General features: G+C 44.1%; 2 protein-coding genes and 1 long non-coding RNA gene across 5 annotated transcripts in view; 1 reads left to right on the top strand and 2 right to left on the bottom strand.

Moving 5' to 3' along the window:
* Positions 1-27,738, bottom strand: part of LOC307224693 — a 146,624-nt gene that overhangs the window by 59,104 nt on the left and 59,782 nt on the right. The gene's annotated exons all lie outside the window — the stretch shown is intronic.
* On the top strand, positions 387-9,433 carry MED28 (mediator complex subunit 28). The gene is made up of 4 exons (XM_079991763.1): positions 387-601; positions 4,472-4,538; positions 6,586-6,698; positions 8,247-9,433. The coding sequence occupies exons 1-4, from the start codon at positions 416-418 to the stop codon at positions 8,442-8,444; spliced, it is 564 nt and encodes a 187-aa protein (XP_079847889.1). The 5' UTR covers positions 387-415; the 3' UTR covers positions 8,445-9,433.
* The window catches only part of FAM184B (family with sequence similarity 184 member B), a 78,325-nt gene continuing 59,098 nt past the window's right edge, over positions 8,512-27,738 (bottom strand). For 2 of the 3 annotated variants that reach the window (XM_079991518.1, XM_079991520.1), the window contains 11 exons: positions 26,723-26,835; positions 26,192-26,321; positions 24,973-25,185; positions 23,461-23,614; positions 21,624-21,724; positions 19,500-19,684; positions 17,975-18,121; positions 17,717-17,834; positions 15,949-16,056; positions 14,435-14,640; positions 8,512-11,964 (listed from right to left, as the gene is read on the bottom strand). In XM_079991518.1, coding sequence (XP_079847644.1) covers positions 11,874-11,964; positions 14,435-14,640; positions 15,949-16,056; positions 17,717-17,834; positions 17,975-18,121; positions 19,500-19,684; positions 21,624-21,724; positions 23,461-23,614; positions 24,973-25,185; positions 26,192-26,321; positions 26,723-26,835 — 1,566 coding nt within the window. In that variant the 3' untranslated portion in view covers positions 8,512-11,873. The remainder of the gene's footprint in view (positions 11,965-14,434; positions 14,641-15,948; positions 16,057-17,716; positions 17,835-17,974; positions 18,122-19,499; positions 19,685-21,623; positions 21,725-23,460; positions 23,615-24,972; positions 25,186-26,191; positions 26,322-26,722; positions 26,836-27,738) is intronic. The other variant, XM_079991519.1, reaches the window with a different exon arrangement.

Genomic DNA, 27,738 nt, shown 5'->3' with positions numbered 1-27,738 from the left:
ACATAGCTAAAACATGGGTAAAAACCACAGCAATAACAAAAAAAAAACAATATAAGCATGAATAGAAATAAATATACATAGATTTAATTCTATTAATTTTTTTTTTAATGATTAGCTAAACCATGGGTAAAAACCACAGCAATAACAGAAAAATATATAAGCATGAATAGAAATAAATATACATAGATTTAATTCTATTAATGTTTAATTTTTTAAAAAATGATTAGCTAAACCATGGGTAAAAACCACACTAATCACAAAAAAGCAAGCGGAGGGGGCGGGGCCTCCAAATCCAAGTCCAAATGCAAAGGTACCAAGGTCCCGCCCCCTCCGCTCACGTCACCCCGCCCCGAGCGTCACCGCGTTCCCAACTCGCGCCTGCGCACTGGCTACTTCCGGCCTGCGCTCCGTTGCCATGGCGGCCAGCCTGAGCGGGATGTTCGGGAACCAGGGCCCGGTCCCCCCTCCTCCTCCTCCTCCGCCGCCTCCTCCGCCCGTGGCCCCCGGTGTGTCGGGGCCAGCCGGCCTCCTCCCGCCGAACCCCGCGGGCCCGCGGAACCCCAACAGCACCCTCGTGGACGAGCTGGAGGCGTCTTTCGAGGTAGGCCGCGACGGGAGGTACCATGATTGTAAGGGGAGGAGGGGGGATGAAGGAAAGTGAGCGGGAGAGGGCCGTTGCCGGGTCCCTCCCTCGGACGGGGAGCGCTTTGAACAGGAGGCCTGCCTAACCATAGAGACGGGGACAATGGTAAACAGAGCTGGTCTTTACTTCCGGTTCCTGTTTCAACAATCCCCCCCCCTTTTAATACGGACATGTTTAGTCGTGTCCAACTCTATGTGACCCCCATGGACCAGAGCATGCCAGGCACTCCTGTCTTCCACTGCCTCTCTCAGTTTGGTCAAACTCATGCTGGTAGCTTTGAGAACACTGCCCAACCATCTCGTCCTCCGTCGTCCCCTTCTCCTTGTGCCCTCCATCTTTCCCAACATCAGGGTCTTTTCCAGGGAGTCTTCTCTTCTCATGAGGTGGGCAAAGTATTGGAGCCTCAGCTTCAAGATCTGTCCTTCCAGTGAGCACTCAGGGCTGATTTCCTTCAGAATGGAGAGGTTTGATCTTCTTGCAGTCCATGGGACTCTCAAGAGTCTCCTCCAGCACCATAATTCAAAAGCATCAATTCTTTGGCGATCAGCCTTCTTTATGGTCCAGCTCTCACTTCCATACATCACTACTGGGAAAACCATAAGGTAAAGGTAAAGGTACCCCTGCCCGTACGGGCCAGTCTTGACAGACTCTGGGGTTGTGCGCCCATCTCACTTAAGAGGCCAGGGGCCAGCGCTGTCCGGAGACACTTCCGGGTCACGTGGCCAGCGTGACATAGCTGCTCTGGCCAGAGCCAGAGCCGCACACAGAAACGCTGTTTACCTTCCCGCTGGTAAGCGGTCCCTATTTATCTACTTGCACCCGGAGGTGCTTTCGAACTGCTAGGTTGGCAGGCGCTGGGACCGAGCAGCGGGAGCGCACCCCGCCGCAGGGATTCAAACCGCCGACCTTTCGATCGGCAAGCCCTAGGCACTGAGGCTTTAACCCACAGCGCCACCTGCGTCCCAGGGAAAACCATAGCTTTCACTATACGGACCTTTGTTGGCAAGGTGATGTCTCTGCTTTTTAAGATGCTGTCTAGGTTTGTCATTGCTTTTCTCCCAAGAAGCAAGCGTCTTTTAATTTCGGGACTGTTGTTACCATCTGCAGTGATCATGGAGCCCAAGAAAGTAAAATCTCTCACTGCCTCCATTTCTTCCCCTTCTATTTGCCAGGAGGTGATGGGATATAGCCTTTCAAAAACTGTAGACTCGGACATGTCCTGTGTGCAGAGCAGCTTTCGGGCTCACATTGGAGGATTTCCACCCCCTTGTCAAATCCCAAGAGCCAGAAGGGGATCTTGCCCGTGCAAATCCTAAAAACGCTCTTTCTAGCTCAGGTCTTGCATGCCTTTTCTAATTCAGGCCTCATTAACGACTGACATTAAACATTTTAAGGATGTACGTTGTTATTGTTGCACATTTTAGTTTTTGATTATTATTTTTAAATTGGGTTTTATAAACAAGAATAATTCTGTACAGATAAGTAGACCAAGTTTTCTCATGTCATTTGTGTATCACAAAAATAGCATAATAAATGTGGAAAAATATCTGCAACATATGTTTCTTTATTAGTGGTCAATGTATAAATTCTTGGTTCATGAGTTGGTTTAAACAATTAGGAAGAAGAAGAAAAAGGGGAAAGTGCTCTGCCAAAGCAAACACGTGATCACTTTGCAGTGCACGTCGCTTGATGGCGGCTCTGCAGTGTTAACTACTTTCCGGGGGGGGGACAGCTGTTCTGGCCTGTTGCTGCCAAAACAACCAGCTGTCTTAGCAGCACCTCGAAAGATCAATATACTTGTGATGGCCTATGCTTTTGGGAACAAGGGTCCACTTCAGAACAGAATAATGTTTGTTAGCCTTGAAGCAGTGTTTCTTAAAGTTGGGCCCCCAGCTCTTGTTGGTCTACAACTCCTAGCATCCTGGACCACTGGTCCTGCCACCTAAGGATGATGGGAGTTGTAGTCCCAACAACAGCTGGGGACCCTAGTTTGAGAAACACTGCAATGCACCAGAAGACCCTTAGAATCATAGAATCATAGAGTTGGAAGAGACCGCAAGGGCCATCAAGTCCAACCCCCTGCCAAGCAGGAAACACCATCAGAGCACTCCTGACATATGGTTGTCAAGCCTCTGCTTAAAGACCTCCAAAGAAGGAGACTCCACCACACTCCTTGGCCGCAAATTCCACTGTCGAACAGCTCTTACTGTCAGGAAGTTCTTCCTAATGTTAGGTGGAATCTTCCTTCTTGTAGTTTGGAACCATTGCTCCGTGTCCGCTGCTCTGGAGCAGCAGAAAACAACCTTTCTGCCTCCTCTATGTGACATCCTTTTATATATTTGAACATGGCTATCATATCACCCCTTAACCTCCTCTTCTCCAGGCTAAACATGCCCAGCTCCCTTAGCCGTTCCTCATAAGGCATCGTTTCCAGGCCTTTGACCATTTTGGTTGCCCTCCTCTGGACACGTTCCAGTTTGTCAGTGTCCTTCCTGAACTGTGGTGCCCAGAACTGGACACAGTACTCCAGGTGGGGTCTGACCAGAGCAGAATACAGTGGCACTATTACTTCCATTGAATGTAATCACACCCTGATAACTTTTCAGGTGTGGAGGCTGCGGCTCCTAGCCCAAAATCCTCCATGCACGCATATTTGCAAAGCTAAGCGGGGGCTGTTTGGGTTCCATATTGGATTGAGGACCGCTTGATTTCCGCACTGCAGGGGATTGATTTCCGCACTGCAGGGGATTGGACTAGATGACCCTTGGGGTGCCTTTCAGCGTAGTCAAAAATGAGAAAAGGCATCATTGCTTGCAACACAGCCTGGATTTTTGGATGACTTTTAAAGTCCCTGCTTGCCCCTATTCCTATTGACAGAGAGTGACATTGATCTGAGATCTGCTGCTTTGCGCTGGGAAGTTGTCAAACCAGTTTTGGACTGGAAGTGGCCAGAAGGGTCATAGTAGTGGAGTGTGTTTCTAGACTCTAGCATTTGTTTCTCCAGTGGAGCAGCCCTCCCTCTAGGGGCCCTCCAGCTGTTTTGGAACTACAATTCCCATCATCCCTGACCACTGGTCCTGTTAGCTAGGGATGATGGGAGTTGTAGTCCCAAAACAGCTGGAGGGCCAAGTTTGGCCATGCCTGCTCTAGAGCCATTAACAAGAAGTGTGCTCTTGCCTATCAAGATATTTATTGTATCCAGTCCTGCTTGGTTGTTGAAACCAAAACTGTTTATATTGTTATACAGTGGTACCTCAGTTTACGAACTTAATCCGTTCCAGAAGTCCCTTCTTAAACCAAAACGGTTCTTAAACCGAGGCGCACTTTCCCTAATGAGGCCTCCCGCTGCTGGTGCCCTTCCACCATTCGGCTTCCGTTCATAGACCGAGGTAAAGTTCACAAACCAGGACGCTACTTCTGGTTTTGCGGAGTTTGTAAACTGAATACTTTGTAAACAGGGCTGTTCTTAAACCGAGGTACCTCTGTAGTATCTATTAGCCCTGAGGATTCAGTTGGATCTCGCAATACTACATTTCATGGCCCCTTCCCCCCTTCACCATTCCCCCCCCCTTCTATATACTTGTGTTTATAAAATCACAGTTGATGCCATTAAGGCAGATATAATCTCTGTCAGTCGAGGAGAAAGATGCTTCATTTATTGGCGTGTGAAATAAAAGCCCACGAGTTTTTTCCTAGAAAGCCAAAATGCATTTGATGGTTCAGCTTTGCTCATGGGAAACAAGAGGAAGCTGTATACTCATAATGGCATGTTTGTGAACGTCCTTCTGTTTCTAGTAATTGCTTGTATATATTTCTCTAATTACCCAGGCTTGCTTTGCTTCTCTCGTGAGTCAAGATTATGTCAATGGTACAGACCAGGAAGAAATTAGAACTGGTAAGCCTGTACCTCCATCTTCATTTTAACTTAGATTTTATTTTATTTTATTACTTACTTACTTATCAAACCTTTATTAGGCATTATGCAGGTAAAACCATAAAAGGAAAATAACATATAAAAGCCTTGAGATATATATAAAAAGGCAGGAGTTGGCTACATACAAATATAAATATATACATATAGAATCAGTGGTTTTCCTTGTTAACCTGCTCCTTGGAGGACTGCTGCCAAAAACTCGGCTACCCCCGCCGTTACCCTTTGGTCAGCGTCGGATAGGTAGAGTCCCACACATTCAGCTTGCTGGGGTTCCAGACCACCCGAAAGGGGGGACAGCACGCGTTGACGGAGCGTACTGTACAATGGGCAATGAAAGAGGATATGCTCTACAGTGTCCGGGACATTCATAGAACATCTGCAGAATCTCTTGCTTCTAGGAATGTTTTGATATCTTCCCCAGACAAATGCTGAGGGAAAAACATTCAAACGGGCCAGCATAAAAGCCCTACGTTGGGCTGGGATTATTAATTTAGAGACGTAATTGGCTCTGCAATCTAAGATATTTAAATCGTAGAATCTGGGGGAGCAAATTTTGTTTACAGCTGCCATAATATTTTGTCTCTCGACATCCTTTAGTCTAGTTAGGATATTATGGAGAATATATTGCTCATTAGAATTGTACAGGAGCTCCAGCTCGATGCCTAAAGATTCAATTTTTTTTTCAAGGTGCTGATACCATCTTGATTTATAAGGGTCTTTGAGCAAATCAGCGAGCAGACTTGATGGAGGGCAGCGAAAATGGCAGCGTAGCCAATACTTTATTGAGGTGGACCATGCCCAGTATTCCATTGTGTGTATGCCTATTTCTGCACACATTGTTTCATATTTGATCATAAGAGGGAGTCCAAGAATACGTCTCAAAAAGCTGGAGTGAATCTTTTTTATATCACTGTTATATGCTTGGACCCATAGCGGGATACCATAGAATATCTGGGATTGCACTTTTGCTTGAAATATCTGATTGGCCGCAGGAATAAATTGATTACCTTTCTGATAATAAAAACGGGCAACTGCTGATGAGATGCACTTTGCCTGTTTTATGGCATTTTGCTGATTTAGTTTTTATCTCTTGTTGCTTTTTTATGATGTTGCTTGGTTAAATGGTTTTTAAATTGTAAACTTTTTTGAGACTCCTCTGGACTAATCCAACCAATTATTAATTGCTTAAGGTAAAATAAATTAGATTATGCAAAATCAGCAGGGCTGGAAAGTTGTTCACTTAGTGTTTTCCAAACCATTGGTAGCTAGACCACATCTGGTGCTCCCAATTAGAAGCATATTTTACTTGGGCACATTTTACTGATTATCTTACAGGAGGGCTCCATCAGGGAATCCTGTTACATATTTATTATTGCCCTTGGGATGATGCTCATACTTACATATTGACATCCTGAGGGACATAGATTGGCAGATGCATCTGATATGCATTGGCTTAAGTTTTCAAGATGTTGTTTAGTCCTCTTTGTGATACAGTTTGTGATACAGTTTGTGATACAGTTTAGTCTGTGATACAGATGGTGTTACTGTGCACTTAAACTCCATTACTTGAATTCTATTGAGGTAAAACTTCTTATGCATGTGGTAAAATCACACATGTGATTTCTATTCAAAAACTGAAGGATTATTTTTCCTCTCATCCAAATTTTTGTTTTAATTACCTTTTTCACATGACTCTTTTGTTCAAATGGTTATATTTTTAGCAGACTATGTATACAACATGCAAAATCAAGGTTCCTATATATTCTTTATCAGCCCACTGCCTGACTTTGAACATTCTGTTTTTTCCCTTTTAAAAAAAAGATTGTTAAACTATGAACTACTTTATACAAACCTCATTTTTGCAAGTTTTTAAGAATGCAGTAATTTTAGCCAAAAAAATTCACTTTGCTCGTATCACAGCCTGGTTGGTAACTGGTTTGTAAAGTTATGAATGTTCAATTTTCCTGTGGAATAACTTTAAAATCTTGTTGCTCTCTCTGTGTATTAGGCGTTGACCAGTGTATCCAGAAATTTTTAGATGTCGCACGGCAAACAGAATGCTTTTTCTTACAAAAAAGGCTGCAGCTATGTGTCCAGAAACCAGAGCAAGTAATTAAAGAGGTACGTGCTGGGTTTTCCTCTAGGCTTGAACATGACATCTAAATCTATACACAGAGGTATGACAAAGTAAGCAGATATATGTTGACTGATACTTTGGTCTTTGATTCATTCGTTTAGTTCAGTCTTAAATGGATAAAAATAATTTAATAAATACAATGGAGTTAAATCCACATAGGGACGCGGGTGGCGCTGTGGGTTAAACCACAGAGCTTAGGACTTGCCGATCAGAAGGTCGGCGGTTCTTATCCCCGCAACGGGATGAGCTCCCATTGTTCAGTTCCTGCTCCTGCCAACCTGGCATGTCAAAGTGCAAGTAGATAAATAGGTACCACTCCGGCGGGAAGGTAAACAGCGTTTCCGTGCGCTGCTCTGGTTCGCCAGAAGCGGTTTAGTCCTGCTGGCCACATGACCCAGAAGCTGTACACTGGCTCCCTCGGCCAGTAAAGCGAGATGAGCGCCGCAACCCCAGTGTCGGTCACGACTGGACCTAATGGTCAGGGGTCCCTTTACCTTTGACTCCACATACAGTTTACTTGGCCAGTAACAGACAGATGAAGGTTTTTTCCTGTCCAAACAATCTCATAACTGTATGTGTTCAGATTAGTGCAGCACAATCCTGACCATGGTTTCCACAGCAGTAAGTCCTGTTGAATTCAGTGGGCTTACTCTCAGGTATGTGGGGTTAGGAGTGTCATTTTAGGGAACATTTGCGTTGTGTAGTAGTTTTAGAACTGCTGGGGAAAATTAATCAACTGCAAAATTTGCAGAAAACCTTGGTTAGAGCATGTTGAAAATTTGTTGTTGGGCCTCCTTCCTGAGGAGCATAATTTTAACCCTGTGACCACACTAAAGCAATTTATGTTTTAATCAACTTTTAGCAGGCAGGCGCTGCTTTAAAGTTGCAAGGTATGCATTCCAATATAGTCTATCATAGTTCTTGATGGTAACCAAGAAAAGGACAAATGTTCATTTTGTGTGGAGAGTTAAGTGCAATTGCTTAACTCTCAGCAGCTGAGCTGAGCACCAGGAATGCCCATGGTCCTCATTTTGCCTCTGCCATGGTCTCAATGTTGTAAAGATAACTGCAGGAATATGGGCAAAGTACACTAAATACTCAAAATATTATATATGTGCTGGGGGGAGGAAACATAACTGGATGTTGGAAAACACTGCCTTGCTCCAAGCACTCGTCCTTTATGTGTCTTGTCATCCTTCCCTTTTTCAGAGCTTTGTCCAAAGGTTGAAAGTCTGTTTCAGAGTCATTACAAGCGCACTTAAATAGTAACTAAAGTACAGAGGAAGTACAGAGGAAGAGATTGACACTTATCAAAATCCCTATAAGAAATGCATTGTCCAGAGAGGGAAATAGATGTTACTTTTTCTTTTGAAACTTGCATCGTACAAATATTTAAAAAGAATATAACCTCTTGTGACAACAGAAAGGATAGCTTGCTGTGAGAATTATTTCTTCAGTTGCATAGGAACAGATCTTAAATAAAAGAGATTCCTTGTTGCTTGTAATTTCCTGTGTACCTCTCTCTCCTGTAGGATGTTTCAGAACTGAGAAATGAACTGCAGAGGAAGGAAGCACTGATTCAGAAGCACTTGGGTAAACTGCGACACTGGCAGCAGGTTCTGGAAGACATCAATGTCCAGCACAAAAAGCCTGCTGAAATGCCTCAAGGATCCTTAGCCTATCTAGAGCAGGCGTCGGCTAACATTCCTGCACCGCTCAAGCAAACGTGAACAACGCAATTGACTTCCTATTGTCTGTACGGTGCAATTTCATATGGATATTTTTTAGGTGACAACAAGAAGCATAACAAAATGATGACAAAGCCATTTGCCCTTGCAGAGCTCAGAATGGGGGCTTGGTTTAGGTTTTGTACTTTTATTAATCACCTGGCCCAACAAATTACTTATGGGGCAGACTGAAAGCAAGCATATCTCTGAGCTGTTAAAATGCTTTCTGCTGAAGAAACGGCAAATAGGTGTTTTTGACATATCACATGGGTAGTTTTGTCGGAGTAATGAATAAGTGTGTTTTTATTTTAAAAAAAACCCAAACTTCACAGGTAGTGTGCCATGTTCCCAAAATATAGTGGCTGATCTGTGGAACAAAATATTGGCTGAAATTCAGAGGGTTACTTCAGGCATGCAGTTTGGGGCTTGTCTGCTTTTGAAATTTGCATTGGTGGTCAGTGGGGAAGGGGAAGGGGCTCTGCTGAAAACGGTAGCTGAGCCTTTGGATGTGCTCAAAATAGCCTTTTGGGTCGCTGCACTTGGTCCTGGGGTTTTTCTTTCTGCTACTGCCTCTTTTTCATGGTATAAGAAATTCAACAAAGGGCTCTACAGCACATACTCTTATTTTTTATGTTCCTTCTGCCTAAGGGAGGAGACTCAGAGTGGCCACTTTATTATTATTATTTTATTTTGCAACCTCAATTGCTTTCTTAATGCCAGCCATCACAGCTTCCTATGTATTTTTCTTTTGTGTCTCAAGCCATGTCTTTTTCTTTTGTCCCCGGAAGCATGTTGCTCTAAATTATCTCTTCAAAACAGCATCAGCGTTGCTGTTCAAGGTTCCTGTTTTATAATGGAAGAACAGAAAATACTCATGACATGTATGTAGCTAGGCACAATTTCTTTAATTTCATGGATCTGACTATAAATCAACAAACTACTTTCTCTAGTTTGAATCAACAAAATGATAATAAACCACACATGGGGGAAAATAGTGTACTTAGTTTTATTTTGATAGCATCACCAAATGAGTTTTAGGTTATGTTCATTTTTTATTTTGATCACGTAACAATAAGTTTGTTTTATATATACAAAGCACCCTCGGCTTATTTTATTCAGAAAATTGTTTGGCTTTCCTTCAAGTACACTGTTTTGCTTCTGACATTTCCCAAAGATTCTAGTTCCAAATGGGTTTGGTAATCTGACATAGGATATTGACATTGCTGGCTGAAATTATAGGTGTTCTTGAATTTGCTTCTTGAAAACTGAACAGTTTGAACACTAACACTTGGCTTTGATGCTGTATGTATTTAAATGTGACAATCCAAATAATGCAGATGTTCTGAAGTTAGCTTGATTTGATGTTAAGGTAAAGACAATAGAAGAACACTATTTCCTAACCAAGGAAAAACATATTTTGTAACCTGTCACTACAGGGCACAGATGCACCATGAAATATTGGCATCCAAAGAACCATAAAGCTGTTGGTGGATGGGCCTTTGGCCTGATCCAACTGGACCCTTCATGTATTCTTATGATATAGAGATACAGTCATACCTCGTGTTGGGTCCGCTTCACGTTGCGTCTTTTCGTGTTACGTCCTGCAGCAACCCGGAAGTACCAGAACAGGTTACTTCCGGGTTTTGCCGCATGCACAGAAGTGCTAAATCACGCTTTGCGCCTGCGCAGAAGCACCAAATTGTGCCGCGTGCCTGCACAGACGCAGCACTTCGAGTTGCAGGCATTTCACGTTGCGGCCGGGCCTCCGGAACAGATCCCGTCCGTAACATGAGGTACCACTGTCCTTGTGTTTCTCAGCTTTCTGGCAAACTGCTTTTGGCACAAAGATGTTTTCAGAAGCAGTTCATTACATGGTGTTTGGGTAGGTAGAAGACAACCGTTTTTAAAAAATTAAAAGCAAGCATATACAATGGGGAGCAGAAGCTTTTCCCGTATGCGGCCTTACTGACCTCGACTCACTAGACCAGGCACCCCCAAACTCAGCCCTCCAGCTGTTTTGGGACTACAGTTCCCATCATTCCTGACCACTGATCCTGTTAGCTAGGGAAGATGGGAGTTGTAGTCCCAAAACAGCTGGAGGGCCAAGTTTGGGGAAGCCTGCACTAGACACAGCAATATTTATGCGCCGTTTGTGCGAAATCAAGGTATTTATTTTCAAATGGATTTAATATTTAGGCTTCTGACAGATTGGTGTGCGCAGGCAGTAATGCCTGAAAGAAGTGCCTCATTACCAAGAGTCTGGTGGTGGTTTTAAATAAGTAACTGCCGTAGCCAGTTGACTATATTGTAAAAGGGATAATGCAGAGGTGTAGCAGGCGACAAGGGTACAGGACACTTGCCTGAGCCACTTGCCTGAGCCACGAAGAGTTTGGATTTGATATCCCGCCTTTCACTCCCCTTCAGGAGTCCCAAAGCGGCTAACATTCTCCTTCCCTTCCTCCCCCACAACAAACACTCTGTGAGGTGAGTGGGGCTGAGAGACTTCAGAGAAGTGTGACTAGCCCAAGGTCACCCAGCAGCTGCATGTGGAGGAGCAGAGACGCGAACCCGGTTCCCCAGATTACAAGACTACTGCTCTTAACCACTACACCACACTGGCTCTCATGAAATGGTGGGCTTGGACACCTGCAGGCTCTGCGATGCCCAAAACGGCAGTGTGGGGCTTGCGTCTTCCTGTCACTTCTCGGGCCCCCGAGAGGCTAGCTACACCGCTGGGATAAGGCTTCTGTCTCTGAAGTATGAAGTAGGGTAGCATTAAGTTTCCAGCATCGTGACCCTGGTAGGCTGCGCTGCATCTGTGACATTGTCCTCAATTCCTAATAGAGCTGAAGAACATTCTTTGGAGTTGGATATCCCTGCTATTTCAGACTGGAATGAATATAGAGCTAAAAAAAACCCCATCAGACTAGAAACTGAAGTGTGCCATCACCAAAAGCGCAATTTTCAGTGTCACCGTGCATTTGGTATAAATGCAAATACATATAATTTAACTTCTCGTCCTATGTTGCTTTCTTTGTTTACTGTGCTACCTAAATGTGTTTTAGTGTTTTGGGTTGTAATTCTTTTGTAAGCTGCTCTGGGAATCCTATTGAACTGAAGCTGATTAGAAATAAAATATTAAGAGGGGTCTTAAATTAACATAAATAAAATAGTATATACATGAAGATTGGTCATCCATGTAAAAAGCACTTATTTATTTATGGTAATGTTTCAACCATATGGTGTGTTTTTTTAAAAAAAAATCATGTTAATTTCTTGCTGTGTCAAATCAAATTTAATGGTTCTCTCACTAACAAACCTCGTGAGTTTATGGTCCTTGTGTTATCTTGCTTATCTTACTCTGCAAAGCACTATATAAATAATTAACATCAACAGTACTATCCGTGTAGGATATTCTATAAATAGTTTCTCTCAGAAAGAGAAGTATTTTGTAAACCACTCCTGATGGCGAGGGTCCGGTTTCTGAGCATCTTTGGGTTCTGATGTTTCATTACTTTGCAGCCTGAAGAGAAAAAAAAAATACAAATAAAGTAAAAAATGAGTTGGAAGATAGAAGTAATCAGAGGTAGCAGTAACTGGCACTCTGTGTAACTGGCATTACTGTGTAATATTGCCCATGAACTGGAAATCACTTGGAAGAGAGAAGTTTGCATTTTGAGTCCTGACCAGAGTCATGAGTGGAAGAAGAAATGGCTGCAGAGGGCAAGATTCTTCCCTCTATTCCAAAACAATGCTATTCCTAACTGCCAATTGCCCTGGGACTGCAGAATCGGAAAGGAGGTGTATGCTGGGCACATCTCTTGACAAAGAGGGCTGTTTTTTTAACACCGACACAATATTGTTGCAATCTTGTAAGCCACTTTAGGGACCATACAATCAAAAGGCAAGGCAACTCATCAAAATACATGCATAAACAAGGACTGGAACAAGGGTTTGGCAACTAAAGATATTCCGCAAAGCAGTCCAGCTCCACCAGCTTCGCTTTGGCTTGAAGTTCAAGCTACTGTACGTTGAAATATTCCAGAGAGCAAATCCCGTGAAATGAAGAAGGTACGCTGAATGTTCAGCTTGTCTTAAAAAATGACGCAAGAAAGACGTGAGGTTTTACTAAAGCAGCTTTAATATAATCTGTTTTCTGTCAGCAACTTCTTACTCACTGACGTCTTTATTTGAATTTTGTATTCTCAAAATATGTAATACATCTGTGCGTACAGCAGGAGCTAAGAAATAAATTCTGCCACATCAAACCACTATCCCTGTCAGAAAAATCTTATACCAGGAATTATCTTGATCTAAAATGCCACCGGATGGGACCCAGGTTAAAGCCTCAGCGCCTAGGGCTTGCCGATCGAAAGGTCGGTGGTTCGAATCCCTGCGGCGGGGTGCGCTCCCGCTGCTCGGTCCCAGCGCCTGCCAACCTAGCAGTTCGAAAGCACCTCCGGGTGCAAGTAGATAAATAGGGACCGCTTACCAGCGGGAAGGTAAACGGCGTTTCCGTGTGCGACTCTGGCTCGCCAGAGCAGCGATGTTACGCTGGCCACGTGACCCGGAAGTGTCTCCGGACAGCGCTGGCCCCTGGCCTCTTAAGTGAGATGGGCGCACAACCCCAGAGTCTGTCAAGACTGGCCCGTACGGGCAGAGGTACCTTTACCTTTACCTTTAAAATGCCACCACCAATGAAATGAAATATTTCATAGGTTGTAATCTTGCTACCTCCTATTTGTTAAAAGATACTGCTGTTTGCATAGGCCTTAAGTTACACTTAAGAGTTACACTATTGTCTATACTGACTTCCATTGATTTTAGGAAGTCTACTCAGAGCATGACATAATTGCTTGTGCCCATTTCTTCATATAGGTCATATAATATAAAACACCCAAAAAGGTCAGTCCTAGCACTTCAGAGCTCGCTTGAGTCTCTAGGAAGTTGCTATGGGGAGTTGTTATGGGGAGAAAGACCCAAACTCCCAACACTCAAATAAACCTTGTGTGGTTTGGGGACGGTAGCCATTAAACAGGTGCTAAACAAGCCTATTTTGCTGGGAAACATGTCTTTCTAAATAAGCTGACAAACTTCGTGACTATTTCGTTTCCTTTATTCCTGTTTACTCTCTCATCGTCGTTTCTATTCTTCCCCAAAATTCTGGAGCTCCACTTGGTATTCAGCAAGAGATTCTAGGCACTGCTGAACTCATTTTACAGGAAGTAACATTTTTGATCTTGTCCACACGACTCATTTTAGAGAGCATAGAATCTTAAGAGTTGGAAGGGACCCAAGGGTCATCTAGTCCAACCCCCTGCGATGCAGGAATCTCAGCTAAAGCATCTATGACAGATAGCCACCCAACCTCTGCTTAAATACCTCCAAGGAAGGGGAGTCCACTAAGAGAGTCTGTGTACTGGTCCAGTAAACGCTTCCGCTGCGCAACCAGCAACAGTTCTCTTTGCAGAGCATTGATTAAGTCCAGTGCAGAGATTCTTGTTGCAGTACAAGCTTCAGAGTCTCAGCAGCAAAGAAATAATGACACAGGGAAGCCTGTCTTTCCAAAGACAGGTTTATTGCAGAAAGATAACAGAAACACCTCCGGAGCTTTCAGACATTTTTGCTTCACGCCCCCACAAGCAGAGAAAACAAACACTCTTTATATACTGAGCAACTTAACAACTTAACGAGCTTGACTACTTAAAGTCACATGACATTGCTAACTTGCCAGCGTCTTAGGTTTCACACCCTAACATCCACAACCTCCTGAGGGAGCTGGTTCCACTGTCCAACAGATTAGAATGATGTTTTGTTATTGAAGTCTAAGAATACTTTGGTTAAATGAACAGTAGTGACTCAGAAGTAAATACCAGTGGGTTCAATAGGGCTTTACTTCCAGGAGGAACTTTACCAGGAGGAATGGTACAGGATTGTAGCTTTCTTATACAGGATCACAGCTTTCTCTCCGTAAGTACAGACTGATGACTTACCTTGGGGCTGGCTTGGTCTCCAAGGCTTGTACTGATGGATAGCACACTCTGACACAGCCAGGATTCTGATCCAAACTTGTAGATTTTGTAATCTGAGGTGGATTTCTCTTAGGCCTCAAGTCACCACTCAGAAAGCTTTTTGCATAGGAAGCTAAATTCGGAACGCTGACAATGCGGCTGGGAGCTTCATTCATTTTCTTCTTCTGCTTCATGAGGAGAACAGAATTGCTTATCTCATTATTATTAATATTTAACACTGTGAATTAATATATCGCCCTATACCCAGAGGTCTCAGGGCAGTTCGCAGAATAAAATAAAAATATAAAACCACAAGAAAAATAAAAACAACAACCCAATAACACCCCCCCGCCCCCCACAAAACCCCACATTTTATAAGGGAATAGGATGTCAATCAAATCAACCAAAGGCCTGGTTAAAAAAGAATGTTTTTGCCTGCACCTAAAGTGTATAATGAAGGCGCCAGGCAAACTTCCCTGGGGAGAGCATTCCACAGGTGGGGAGCCACTGCAGAGAAGTCCCTGTTTTGCCACCCTCTGGACCTCTCAAGTAGGAGGCACACGAAGAAGGGCCTCAGAAGATGATCTCAGCGTCTGGGTAGGTTCATACGGAAAACAGTGGTCTTTGAGGTATTGCGGTCCTGAGCTGTTTAAGGCTTTATAGGTCAAAACCAGCACTTTGAATTGGGCCCAGAAACTAATTGGTAGACAGTGCAGTTGGACCAGGACTGGTGTAATATGCCCAAACCGTCTTGCTCTGGTGAGCAACCTGGCTGCTGAATAGCTAGTGTTTCTGAACTGTCTTCAGAGGCAGTCCTTGTTTCCTTGTACCTTATGCTTTCTTGTCATTGAATATTATTAAAATAGGTTGTACCCTCTCCTCAAACCCACCTTCACTGCTCAGAATGTAATAACGTTCAAGGCACATACGTTCTTCAGCAATATTTACAACAGCCCAAGAAAGTAGGTCAGTTTTATCATTCCCCATACAGCAGATGTGAGATTAAGGCTGGGAAACTTGCCAAAGACTACCTCATGAGTTCATGGCTGAGGGAAGAGAAGATTGGACTTGGGGACTTCCCAGCTGACAGTATTTATTGGTTTCACCAATATGGAGACAGAGGCCTGATATTGTAAAATAAACTTAATGAGTTGCATGCAAAATTAACAGGTCCATTAATGCCAGTGGCTCTACTCAGAGTAAAACTTCATTTACTAACAACCCACAATGTGTATCATTCTTTATTGCCTGGCATTAGGCATATACCATAGCAAAATATGGCTATGAATCCATAACTACTGGTTGCACCCAATCTAATCACTCTGTGAAAGGAAAGAGATATGTGCTCAGAAAACAGGCAGTTGGCTGCAGCTCTCTGCAATTAATATCCAATGCTGCTCAAACTCATTGTCTGTTGATTTCAAGGGAAAGTATCACCCATGGCCTTTAATATTACCTAGGTATTTAATCATTTAATAGACTTTTGTTTGTATTACCTTTGCAATAGGAGTCAAACACGTAGTGGGGTTTGTGTTAAAAGAAAAGGACCGGTTGCGACATGGTTCTGTACTGGGCAAAAGTGAATGTTGAAGTTTGCTTCCGTCCTGTCAAGGAAAAAACACGTGCTGGTTATATAGATCATCCGCTTTAATATTATTTTAGAGCACTTAAATCAAAACCCCTGATGGAGTCTGAACCAAAAAATAAACACAGTCTGAAATGATTAATCGTGTCCTCCCTTAAAGAGGGCACGTGTTGCGGTGAGACCTGGCAACCAAACCCTGTGTTGTGGGTGGGTACGTTTGGATAGCCACAACATCCGGTTGGTAGGTCCTTTGATACAGGGTTCAATCAGGCCAATGGAATGCAGGCTAAATGGATCAAGGGACCTATATATACCTATGCATGTGACCCAGAGCTTCCTCTTTCGGTGCATGCATCAGAACACCCGCCCACCTCTCTCTACTTTTAGGGCTTTGCGTTTGACCTTGCTATGCCATCGTCTGTCGTCTGTCGTTGGGACAGGGGCACGGCAGGAATTTCCCCACTTGGCTGACTGGCTGGTGCCATTTGGGTTCCACCTGCTGCGTAGCAAATCATCACAACTTGTAAGGTTGTGGATAGGCTCTGGTTCAGGTGACAGGGATGGGAGAACGCTCTCACCATCCCTATGTGAAGAATATTCCGTTAAAGGAATCCAAGGACTTGATGGATTGGTCAACCTCTGTGAGGGGGTTGTGCCTGTGCCTGAGTCCAGGGGGGCATTTGGGTGGCAGAGATAGCCTGTTCCCAGCTTTCCGCTTATCCAGGTGTTCACCCTAGGCTGACCTATGCTGGAACCCTGGGTCAGCGCTACCTGCCATGGTGCAGGGAGCTAGTCGAACCAGAGCCTATGCAACCACTCACTTGCTGTAATCAATAAAGTTGTGGCCTAAATTCTGCCAAAAACCAAACCAAAATTTGAGTCTTGTGTGAATTTATTTAAGGGGGAGGTTTAAAGGTCTGAACACGCAAATCCTGAATGAGTGTGGGGCAAACTGGTAACAGAAATACAGAGCTGGGTGTTGAATGAAAAATTGAGGAGCATAGATTATTGCCTTCAGGTACACAGCTGGGCCTGTTGCACAGGGTTTAACAGAGGAGATCTATTCCCTCTCTCCTTCCCCCACTTTTCCATCATTCCTTTGGGCACCTCCTGGCAAATAGAAGTGGAAGAAAGGGAGGCAGTGAGAGATTTTACTTTCTTGGGCTCCATGATCACTGCAGATGGTGACAGCAGCCACGAAATTAAAAGACGCCTGCTTCTTGGGAGAAAAGCAATGACAAACCTAGACAACATCTTAAAAAGCAGAGACATCACCTTGCCAACAAAGGTCCGCATAGTTAAATATATGGTGTTCCCAGTAGTGATGTATGGAAGTGAGAGCTGGACCATAAAGAAGGCCGATTGCCGAAGAATGGATGCTTTTGAATTATGGTGCTGGAGGAGACTCTTGAGAGTCCCATGGACTGCAAGAAGATCAAACCTCTCCATTCTTAAGGAAATCAGCCCTGAGTGCTCACTGGAAGGACAGATCCTGAAGCTGAGGGGATTCCTCCCTCTCACTTCCCCTAATAACTCTAAAAAATTAAGATTGTTGTGTTGTTTGCAAGCAGGGCATTCAAAGAAATGTAAAGTTGTTATGGAAAGGAAGGGGGAAAAACATATCCAAAAATAGCTGCTTTATAGCATGTACTGTGAGTATTTTCTGGATAAAATCTCACCATTAATTCCTTGATCATCTCTTCTTTTTCATGTAATTTATCCCGCAGGCAGCCTATAAGATGTAGGTCTTCCAGCCTCGGCTCCCTCTTTCGCTCCCTCTCTTCTAATTCTTTAAGTCTGTGTCAATTACAGGATGAAAAGCACATGAGGAAGATCGCAGAACGCAAACACAAAGTCATATTATCAAAAATCACTATACATTAACATCTTCACTAGTCTAACACATATTGCACACTTAGGCACGTAGAGCCACATACTGGTTTTCCAAGGAGACAATCTTCGCATGAAGTAGGCCTTGTGAACTACTGAAATCAGACATCATGCTTTGAATCTCCTTGCGGTGTTCTTGTTCCAAGACGTCAATTTCCCTTTTATGTTTGATTTTAAGGTCCTCTTCCAATAACCTTAAATGGGGATATCAAAATGTATAATAAAAATAAATATCGAGGACACAATTGTTCAACATGCTGTAGCGGCTTGAAAATGAAATATGAAACATTCCATAGATCAAGTGAGATTTCATGAAGTATGATTGACATTTCATTTCACAGCTAACTATGCAATGAAAAAATGCACATTGTGTGTGTGTGGGGGGGGCAAAGGCTCTTCATTTGGAGAAGGCGAACTGAGCATTAGCTCAGCAATGCTTCTCTACTGCTGCAGTCACACTGGCTATGGGTGATCTACACAAAGAAAACTGCCAAGACGGAGCGAATCTTTGAAAACTAGAGTGTTGCGAAGGAAAGCAGAAACACAATTGCTTCATTCTTCCTGTTCTTCTACATCTCACTTCACATCACGTTTGAATATAGGTTTGGGATGACTCATGGGAAGTGATTCATAAAATAAACAATAGGTCTCATTTCAAATGCATAATAATAATAATAATAATAATAATAATAATAATAATAATAATAATTTATTACCTATACCCCACATCTGGCTGGGTTTCCCCAGCCACTCTGGGCGGCTTCCAACAGGAGATTAAAAATACATTAAAACATCAGTCATTAGAAACCTTCCTAAACAGGGCTGCCTTCAGATGTCAGATAGTTGTTTATTTCTTTTTTCTTTTAAAAATATTTTTATTAACAATTTCAACATACAAGCTATCTAAACATATCATATTCATTTTTTTTCCCTTTCCCCACCCCTCAAACCCTCTCCCCAATACCTCCCTCAGCTCCCCTCTCTGATTTCTCAGCACATATTATTCTCTGCATGTTATAAAATTATACATATCCTTATCTATCTATCATGTTATCAACCAATAATTTGTGTATGTTTATTCAAACCCTGCCAAGGAGTCCAGTTAATTTGGTTGTCTTTTTAGGTAATTTGTAAAAAGCTCCCATTCTTCTGAAATGTTTAAATGATTGTAATATTACTGAAATGTATAAAATTGAAAATCATAAAAAATTGTTAATCATCCCCCCATATCCACAACAGGGCCTTCTCAGTAGTGGCACCTGCCCTGTGGAACACCCTCCCATCGGATGTCAAAGAGATAAACAATTATACAACTTTCCGTAGACAGCTCTGTGTTGTGGGTGGGGTACAAGAAATAAATTACTACTGCTGCTACTACTATTGGTGTGATAGGCCAAAGTCTTACCTCATTCCACACAAAGGGCTTTCAGCTAGGCCTAAGGCCACATAGTCCTATTCCCACTCTTCTAATGTCCTACCTCAACAATGGTGGTTGGGGACGAGATAGTATTCCTGAAATTTAGGGGGTGGATTGGGCCCTAGGGTGAAAGCAGCAAAATATCAGTGGTAAACCTTCTCTGCTGGCTCTCCTTGTCTTGAAGCTGTGCAGACGTTTGTTTCTGTCGTTCCACATCTACGGTCAGCAGATCCATTGTGTCCTTAAGAAGGACATTCTCCTTTTTGAGCCCAGAATTTTCATGCTGACATTTTTCCAGTTCATCTTTAAGAGACTTCATCTGATTCTGGCAATTTTCTTCCTAAGGAAAATAGCAAAAACTGAGGTTTGCACATTATGGATGTGGACGATACCATTCCATTTAGAAAATGCAGAAAAGGATAAAGATCTGTTTCGGGGGTCTTTTGCTGAGTAACAGAAAATAGCTGCACATGTCTATTCAACATGCAGCTGTATGAAATTCCCCCTTGCCAGAGCTTGTCTCTCTAAATCAGGGGTAGCCATGATGTCCTCTATATATGTTGTGGTCATCCCTGACCACTGGTCATACTGATGGGAGTTGTAGCTAACAAACATACAGTGGGCACAGCGTTGGCTACACCAGCTTTAAATTATCAGGTATATTCAATGATTCCACAGCAGTGCAGAAAAGGGTGTGGTAATGGACACAGGAATCAGCTTCCTGAGAATTTGAGCTTTCATTTAGCAAAAAAAGCAGACCGTTAGCCCTTATGGAAGCGATGGTCAGGCTTGAAAATGTGGCTGCAGGCAATGGCTGACAAAATCCATGCAATTTCTAGTGCTTAGCGTTCTCTATGGCTTGTTGACTCTCTCACACAGTGGCAGCACCAGAAAAAATATCTAGGGGAGCACATAAGGGGCAAAGTATACTTCTAGGAGGGACACGGGCAGCGCTGTGGGTTAAACCACAAAGCCTAGGACTTGCCGATCAGAAGGTCAGCAGTTCGAATCCCCGCAACGGGGAGAGCTCCCGTTGCTCGGTCCCTGCTCCTGCCAACCCAGCAGTTCGAAAGCACGAAGTGCAAGTAGATAAATAGGTACCGCTCAGACGGGAAGGTAAACGGCGTTTCCGTGTGCTGCTCTGGTTCACCAGAAGCGGCTTAGTCATGCTGGCCACATGACCCGGAAGCTGTACGCCGGCTCCCTCGGCCAATAAAGCGAGAAGAGCACCGAAACCCCAGAGTTGTTCATGACTGGACCTCATGGTCAGGGGTCCCTTTACCTTTTTATACTTCTAGGCGGTGATATGTGTGCCACATGTTAAGATATTTGAGAGAAATATAACAGTATATGTTAATGACAGGAGCCCAGCAATGGGGGTGAAAGGGAAGGCAGGCATGTTTGGGGGGAGAATTGCCCCCTGCTCTCCATGGTGCTGGCTATGCCCGAATACCCGAATACCCTAAAAAAGCACTAAGTAAAATAGCAAAAGAGACTCCACAAATTTGTTTCAATTGCATAATGTATACAAGTTATAGTATGTCTGGATTAGCAATGATTTATGGGTGGTTTTTATGATTTTATTGTCTCAAACTATGCCAATAAGGGACGCAGGTGGCGCTGTGGGTTAAACCACAGAGCGAAGGACTTGCTGATCAGAAGGTCAGCGGTTCGAATCCCCGCGACAGGGTGAGCTCCTATTGCTCAGTCCCTGCTCCTGCCAACCTAGCAGTTCGAAAGCACGTCAAAGTGCAAGTAGATAAATAGGTACCTCTCCGGAGGGAAGGTAAACGGCGTTTCCGTGTGCTGCTCTGGTTTACCAGAAGCAGCTTAGTCATGCTGGCCACATGACCTGGCCACATGACACCGGCTCCCTTGACCAATAAAGCGAGATGAGCGCCGCAACCCCTGAGTCATCCACAACTGGACCTAATGGTCAGGGGTCCCTTTACCTTTTTGCCAATAAAGGCTGAATGAATGAATGAGTATACAGGCTAGAGAATTCTGCTCTTGATGCAGAATCTGGGTGACTGGTGTAAAATTTGACACAAGTGCATGTGGAAACAATCCCAAAGTACTGTCAACAGTGGCAAGCTTATTATAATACACAGTAAATATAAAGTACACTGATGGGCTTTTGAACTGAGAACTCTGTACCAAAAACAAACAAACAAACAAACAGTAGAAGCCATTTAAAATCTTAAACAGGATTTGTTGCAACTGATCAAGAGTAGTTTATTGGTGGCATCTGGTCAATAGTAGAGAAATAAGAAGTTTACCTGCTGCCTCTTCGCAGTCATCATAGCCTTCAGTTCCTCTTGGAGATCTTCCTTTTCTTTATTCTTTATCTGTTGCTCAGACAGCTCCCTTCTCAGAGATTCTAGAAACAAACGCAAACATGTGAAGAAATGCAGGAAAGCTCTTCTGAAACAGGGAGAAGCTTTTAGGTACTAGTATCCTAGTAAGTGCTAAATGGACATCAAAGGAGCAGAGAACAATGTGATGTACACATGTGCATGTGTACACAGAATCATAGAATTGGAGAGTTGGAAGAATCCCAAGGATCAACCCCATGCAATGCAGGAACACGTGGCTCAGTTTAGTGAACCCAGATGGATATGTGCATCCAAACATATCTCTGTATCAATGCTGGCTGAGTGAAGCTTGTTTCTGCACATAGATCTCTCTGTATCAGGACAATTACCGTATTTTTCACTCCATAAGACACACCTGACCATAAGACGCACCTAGTTTTTAGAGGGGGAAAGCAAGAAAAAATATATTCTGCGCAGAGCATGTAAGTAGCTCTTGCTTTTCTTGCTTTAAACCCTTCCGTCCCTCCTCCCGCTTCACTGAGAAGTCAGCAGAGCAAGGTGCGCAGCTCTCGCTGAAGCCAGCAGAACAAGAGCGATAGCTGCGTAGCGCCTCTTCTGCTGGCTTCCCAGCAAAGCGGGATGAGGGACGGAAGGGAGCCCTTACAAGGGAGCGGTGAGCAGAGCCTGTATGCATCCCAGATGCGAATGCAGGCGGGAGGCTCTGCTCAGCGCCCCCTTTAAAGAGCCGCGTGGAGCGTGTGTGCAGCTCTTGGGGGTTTTCCGCGAGGTGGGAGAAGGGACTGACAGGCTGCCCTTCTCCCTCCTCAGGGAAAAGCCCCCAAGAGCCGCACACACGCTCCACGCGGCTCTTTAAAGGGAGTGCTGAGCAGAGCCTCCCGTCTGCATTCGCACACACATTTCCCCTTACTTTTTAGGAGGGAAAAAGTGCATCTTATGGAGTGAAAAATACGGTATATTAGGGCTGCACCCATTATTATTATTATTATTATTTTGGGGGCGTAATTCTACTAAACAACAGCTGCCCTTTGGAGGATAAGCCTTTTCTCCAAAGTCACTGGGCTTCCTTGAGGCCACTTTTTTGCTGTATAATTGTCGTCCCTCCCTCTCTTGCCAACAGGGAGATAATCTGCCTGCCGTACATCACACTGCAAACCCGCTCCTGAAAACTGGTGGTTGCCACTTGCAAAAGGAGGCAATGCATTTGCATTCTTGTTCACCTGGCCCCAAAAGGCGGCTGAAATGGAGAAGAGGGCTTTTCTGCATGGGCAGAAGATTTTGTAAAAGGAAAAAAAGGACCCCACCCCAAATTCCGACGATTTATTGACTTGCATAGTTGTAGTTATTATTCACAGACAATTGGCATTTAAAACAACAGCAGCAGCTTCATCAAAGAATCGTTCTGGGGCCTAGTCTCACAAGCACTTGAACATATTGTGTGAAAAACTTGCCCAAGGTGCTACTTGATCCATAGTAAGCAGCAATTTCCAACAATTTCCACATGGAAACTTTGGCAACTGTTATGTGTTAAGAAGAAGAAGAAGTGGGGAAATGGATGCCTCCTAGCATGGCAGAGAGCCAAACCTTCCATGTGGCAATAGTTGGAAGTGGCAGCTTTCCATGGATCAGGTACCATCATGGGCAGGTTTCATTAGTTAAGTCCATTAATTTCAGTGGGTCTACTCTGAGTAAAACTTAGTTGAATACAACCCAAGGGAAACAATTGAGTGAATAATTGTCAAGTGCCCTAGTCACTATCAAAGTGACTTGTTTAATGTTGTACCTATCAGCAGTGACTGCTGCTTCTGTATCCTCTCAAGTTTGCTCTCCAACTCTTCTCTCGCCTTCTCTTCCAATGCCTGCATTTCCAGGCTGTGCGACTGCTGTTGGATATTGAAGCCATCGTTATATTTCTGCTTCCAGGACTCCTCTGCTTCCTGCAAACAAGGAAAAATTCAAGCCTTAAACTCCTGTTGTAAGTGGAAGTGTTGACTGATCATGGATTTTTAGCGGTGGAATGTTTAAATTCGAACTCTGTTGGCTCAATCCTTTTGGTTCTCAAGTTTACCCAAATAACCCAAGTCTATTCTAGTTTACTCTTCTGTAACGGTTGTGGATTTCTGTTTTCAGATTAATGGTCTTACAGCCCTTGATGGGGAGAGAGTCAGATGGATTTGATTTGACACCATTGATTCAATCCCGAGTTGCTGAGAGAGGATTTACCCCACAGACCTCTCAGCCTTTTAATCGTGGTTAAGATCAGACCCAACCATGTCTGCACTAGCCTTCTCTTGCACTGGTTAGTTAGGAGGAGATTGGTCTGGAGAAACCAGGAAAGATCAATAAGGCTGCAATCCTCCATCCATTTACTTAAGAGCAAGTCCCAGTGATTTCCACAGCATTCTGAGTAGACATGTAAAGGAATACACTGTAAACCATCCAAATCTCTCAGAGCCAAATTCTTTTATATCTGTTGCTAGCTTTCATGTCCATCTCTATTCAAGAACACAACTGCCATGCCCAGAAGCTGGGGGAACATTTATCTGCTGTGACTTTGATCCTCAAATGGTTAAGGCTCAGAATAAAGGAAAATACCGTATTTTTCACTCTATAAGACACACTTTTTCCCTCCTAAAAAGTAAGGGGAAATGTGTGTGCGTCTTATGGAGCAGATGAAGGCTGCGCGGCTATCCCAGAAGCCAGAACAGCGAGAGGAATTGCTGCGCAGCGCTCCCTCTTGCTGTTCTAGCTTCTGGCTTAGCCCCTCTGTCCCTTCCCCCACCTCCCGGAAAAGCCCCCAAGATCCGCGGTGTAGTGGTTAAGAGTGGTAGTCTTGCAATCTGGTGAACCGGGTTTGATTCCCCGCTCCTCCACATGCAGCTGCTGGGTGACCTTGGGCTAGTCACACTTCTCTGAAGTCTCTCAGCCCCACTCACCTAACAGAGTGTTTGTTGTGGGGGAGGAAGGGAAAGAAGAATGTTAGCCGCTTTGAGACTCCTTAGGGTAGTGATAAAGCGGGATATCAAATCCAAACTCTTCTTCTTCTACTCCCTTTAAAGAGCATGTGTGCGGCTCTTGGGGGCTTTTCCCCGAGGAGGAAGAAGGGCAGCCCATCAGTGACAGGCTCTACGCGGCTTGTGAAAGGGAGCTCTGAGCAGAGCCTGGGATGCATACAGGCTCTGCTCAGTGCTCCCTTTAAAGAATATTTTTTTTTCTTGCATTTCCCTTCTAAAAACTAGGTGCCTCTTATGGAGCAAAAAATACGGTAAATCAGCACTGGCAGTACAAATCTAACCTCAAGCTCTTGATTTTTGCTTTTCTCCAGGAGATTTATGGCTCTTTGGTGAGACACCTCCAGCTGCACTTTAATATCTTGGCTTTGCTTAATGGTGTCCTGAAGATCTTGCAGAAGCTTTTCTCTCTCCTTGCTGGATAGTAGCTCCTGTTCTTCGAGGGCTTCCTTGAAAGCATTTGCTTGCTGTTCTAAAGCTTCCTTCAGCTGCGCAACCTTCAAATATTAGAATCCAACAAGACACAGTCATTAATCACAGCAGTTACCTCCCATCACAAGCCCTTTCAAAGAACAACTTGTTCAAAAGAAAATATCCTTTATTATTCTTTGAAAATGTATTCTCAGGTAAGCTAGGCTTACTTGCTTCTACCAGCCTTAAAAGGTAAAGGTACCCCTGACCATTAGGTCCAGTCGCGGATGACTCTGGGGTTGTGGCGCTCATCTTGCTTTATTGGTCAAGGGAGCTGGCGTACAGCTTCCGGGTCATGTGGCCAGCATGACTAAGCCGCTTCTGGCGAACCAGATCAGCGCACGGAAATGCCGTTTACCTTCCCGCCGGAGTGGTACCTATTTATCTACTTGCACTTTGACGTGCTTTCGAACTGCTAGGTTGGCAGGAGCTGGGACCGAGCAACGGGAGCTCACCCTGTCACAGGGATTTGAACCGCCGACCTTCTGATCAGCAAGCCCTAGGCTCTGTGGTTTAGACCACAGCGCCACCCGCATTACATGACACATCCCCTTTTCCATCTGTGTTCAACTCTCCACATAGCAATGAAGCCAAGTTAACCTGAAAGTTTCTCTCCATGAGCAAAAGAGATCACTGCTTGGAGCATCCTCTCGTAGCCAAAATGGAGAGGTGCCTGCCACATTCTTATGCTCCATGGATCCTGCCTATTCTACAAGGAGCTTGGGGCAATGTATTAGATCTTATTCCATTTTTGTCCTTGCAAAAGCTCTAGATGTAAGTTCAGCTGAAAGCTGATGAGTCATCATTTGCAGCTGATCTCAGATCTGACAAGGGTCTTTCTTTAACTTGTAGAGGCAGACTTCTATGTGTGACACAATTATAGCGCGGCTGAAGGCACAGGGCTTTCGGTCCCATGGCTGAGGTTTACTGTCATTTCTCTATGCACTGGGCTGAGTTTTACATATGTAGCTGGCCTGCTGTTCAAAGGAATGCATTTGTCATGAAATAGCAATACAGAATTCGCCACTGTACTTGAGCTTGCAATTCTGTCTTTTGGTAGTACCATTCCTCTTGCAAAGCTTGTATTTCTTTGGCCTTCTCCTTCTGGAAACTGGCAACGGTATGCCTGACTTCTCTTTTTGGTGCACCTCCAGAGTCCAACCTTGAAGAAAGAGTATTTGTTGCATTACGAAAAGAATACCAGTACAGCGGTGCCCCGCAAGACGAATGCCTCGCAAGACGAAAAACTCGCTAGACGAAAGAGTTTTCCGTTTTTTGAGTCATTCCGGAAGACGAATTTCCCTATGGGCTTGCTTCGCAAGACGAAACATCTTGCGAGTTCGTTTCCTTTTTCTTAAAGCTGCTAAGCCATTAATAGCCGCTAAGCCGCTAATAGCCGCTAATAGCCATGCTTCGCAAGACGAAAAAACCACAAGACGAAGAGACTCGCGCAACGGATTAATTTCGTCTTGCGAGGCACCACTGTATCTTCCGACACAATAATTACCAGACTTGAAGTTTACAGTCTTTAGAGTGGATTAGGACTCCCACCCCACTAAATACCTGGACTTCTCTTCATTTTTGGCACCAGAAGGAGCTGCTGGCTGTTCTCTGCCTTTTGCTCTCTCTTTATGTTGTTTGGCGATGTCTTTCTGTTTTACAAATGCGTCCTGGGACTAAACAATAAATGCCAAGATAAAGCTTCAGTTAGGATGTTATCGTACATACTAAGCCTTCTCTCCCAAGTTTTTCAAATGGAGTGTAATTGTTCCCCCTCCCATTACTACACACCCTCCCCCATTACCATTTCCCCTCTCAGAATGTATGTGGGGAGGGGGAATATTCTCAAAGTACTAGGTTGACGTTTCAAAGGCAGTGTGGCCAGTTAATAATAATAATAATAATAATAATAATAATAATAATTTATTTATATCCCGCCCTCCCCAGCCAAAGCGGGGCTCAGAGCGGCTAACAACAATAAAAGTAGCACAGCATTCTAAAATCAATTCATTTTGAAATCAATTCAGAATCAAATTAATGGCAAACATTGGGCTAGAGTTCTATGAGGATTACCGAAGGAGGGGGTCAGACTGTTCCTTGGCCAAAGGCCTGGTGGAACAGCTCTGTCTTGCAGGCCCTGCGGAAAGATGTCAAGTCCCACAGGGCCCTAGTCTCTTCTGACAGAACGTTCCACCAGATTGGGGCCACGGCCGAAAAAGCCCTGGCTCTGGTTGAGGCCAGCCTAACCTGCCTGTGGCCCGGGATCTCCAAGATGTTTTCGTTTGAAGACCGTAAGGTCCTCCGTGGGACACACCAGGAGAGGCGGTCCCGTAGGTACGAGGGTCCTAGGCTGTATATGGAAATGGAAGTGCCACTTTTTCCCAGCCTACTGCTGTTGCTGACTGTCAATCCCTTTCCACCCACTTGCCTCAAATTTGTGATATGCGGAAGCTTTTTGCCACATCCCTTTGATCAGTTTTAGGGGTGGTGGGGAAGAAATCAGTGCAGCCCTTTGAGCATAAATACCTCAGGGTTCTGCCGTATGAGTCTCCATGGCTCAGTTCTCCAAAACTTTCTTT

Source organism: Podarcis cretensis, assembly GCF_951804945.1.
Source record: "Podarcis cretensis genome assembly, chromosome: 9".
Lineage (NCBI taxonomy): Eukaryota > Metazoa > Chordata > Lepidosauria > Squamata > Lacertidae > Podarcis > Podarcis cretensis.
This window is presented reverse-complemented; position numbering and strand designations above follow the sequence as displayed.

Excerpts from the sequence above, each read along its gene's own strand:
- MED28 (XM_079991763.1), top strand. The coding sequence starts at position 416 with ATGGCGGCCAGCCTGAGCGGGATGTTCGGGAACCAGGGCCCGGTCCCC. Across the intron at positions 4,539-6,585 it reads CCAGGAAGAAATTAGAACTG|GCGTTGACCAGTGTATCCAG; the intron begins GTAAGCCTGTAC and ends TCTGTGTATTAG. Across the intron at positions 6,699-8,246 it reads CAGAGCAAGTAATTAAAGAG|GATGTTTCAGAACTGAGAAA; the intron begins GTACGTGCTGGG and ends TCTCTCCTGTAG.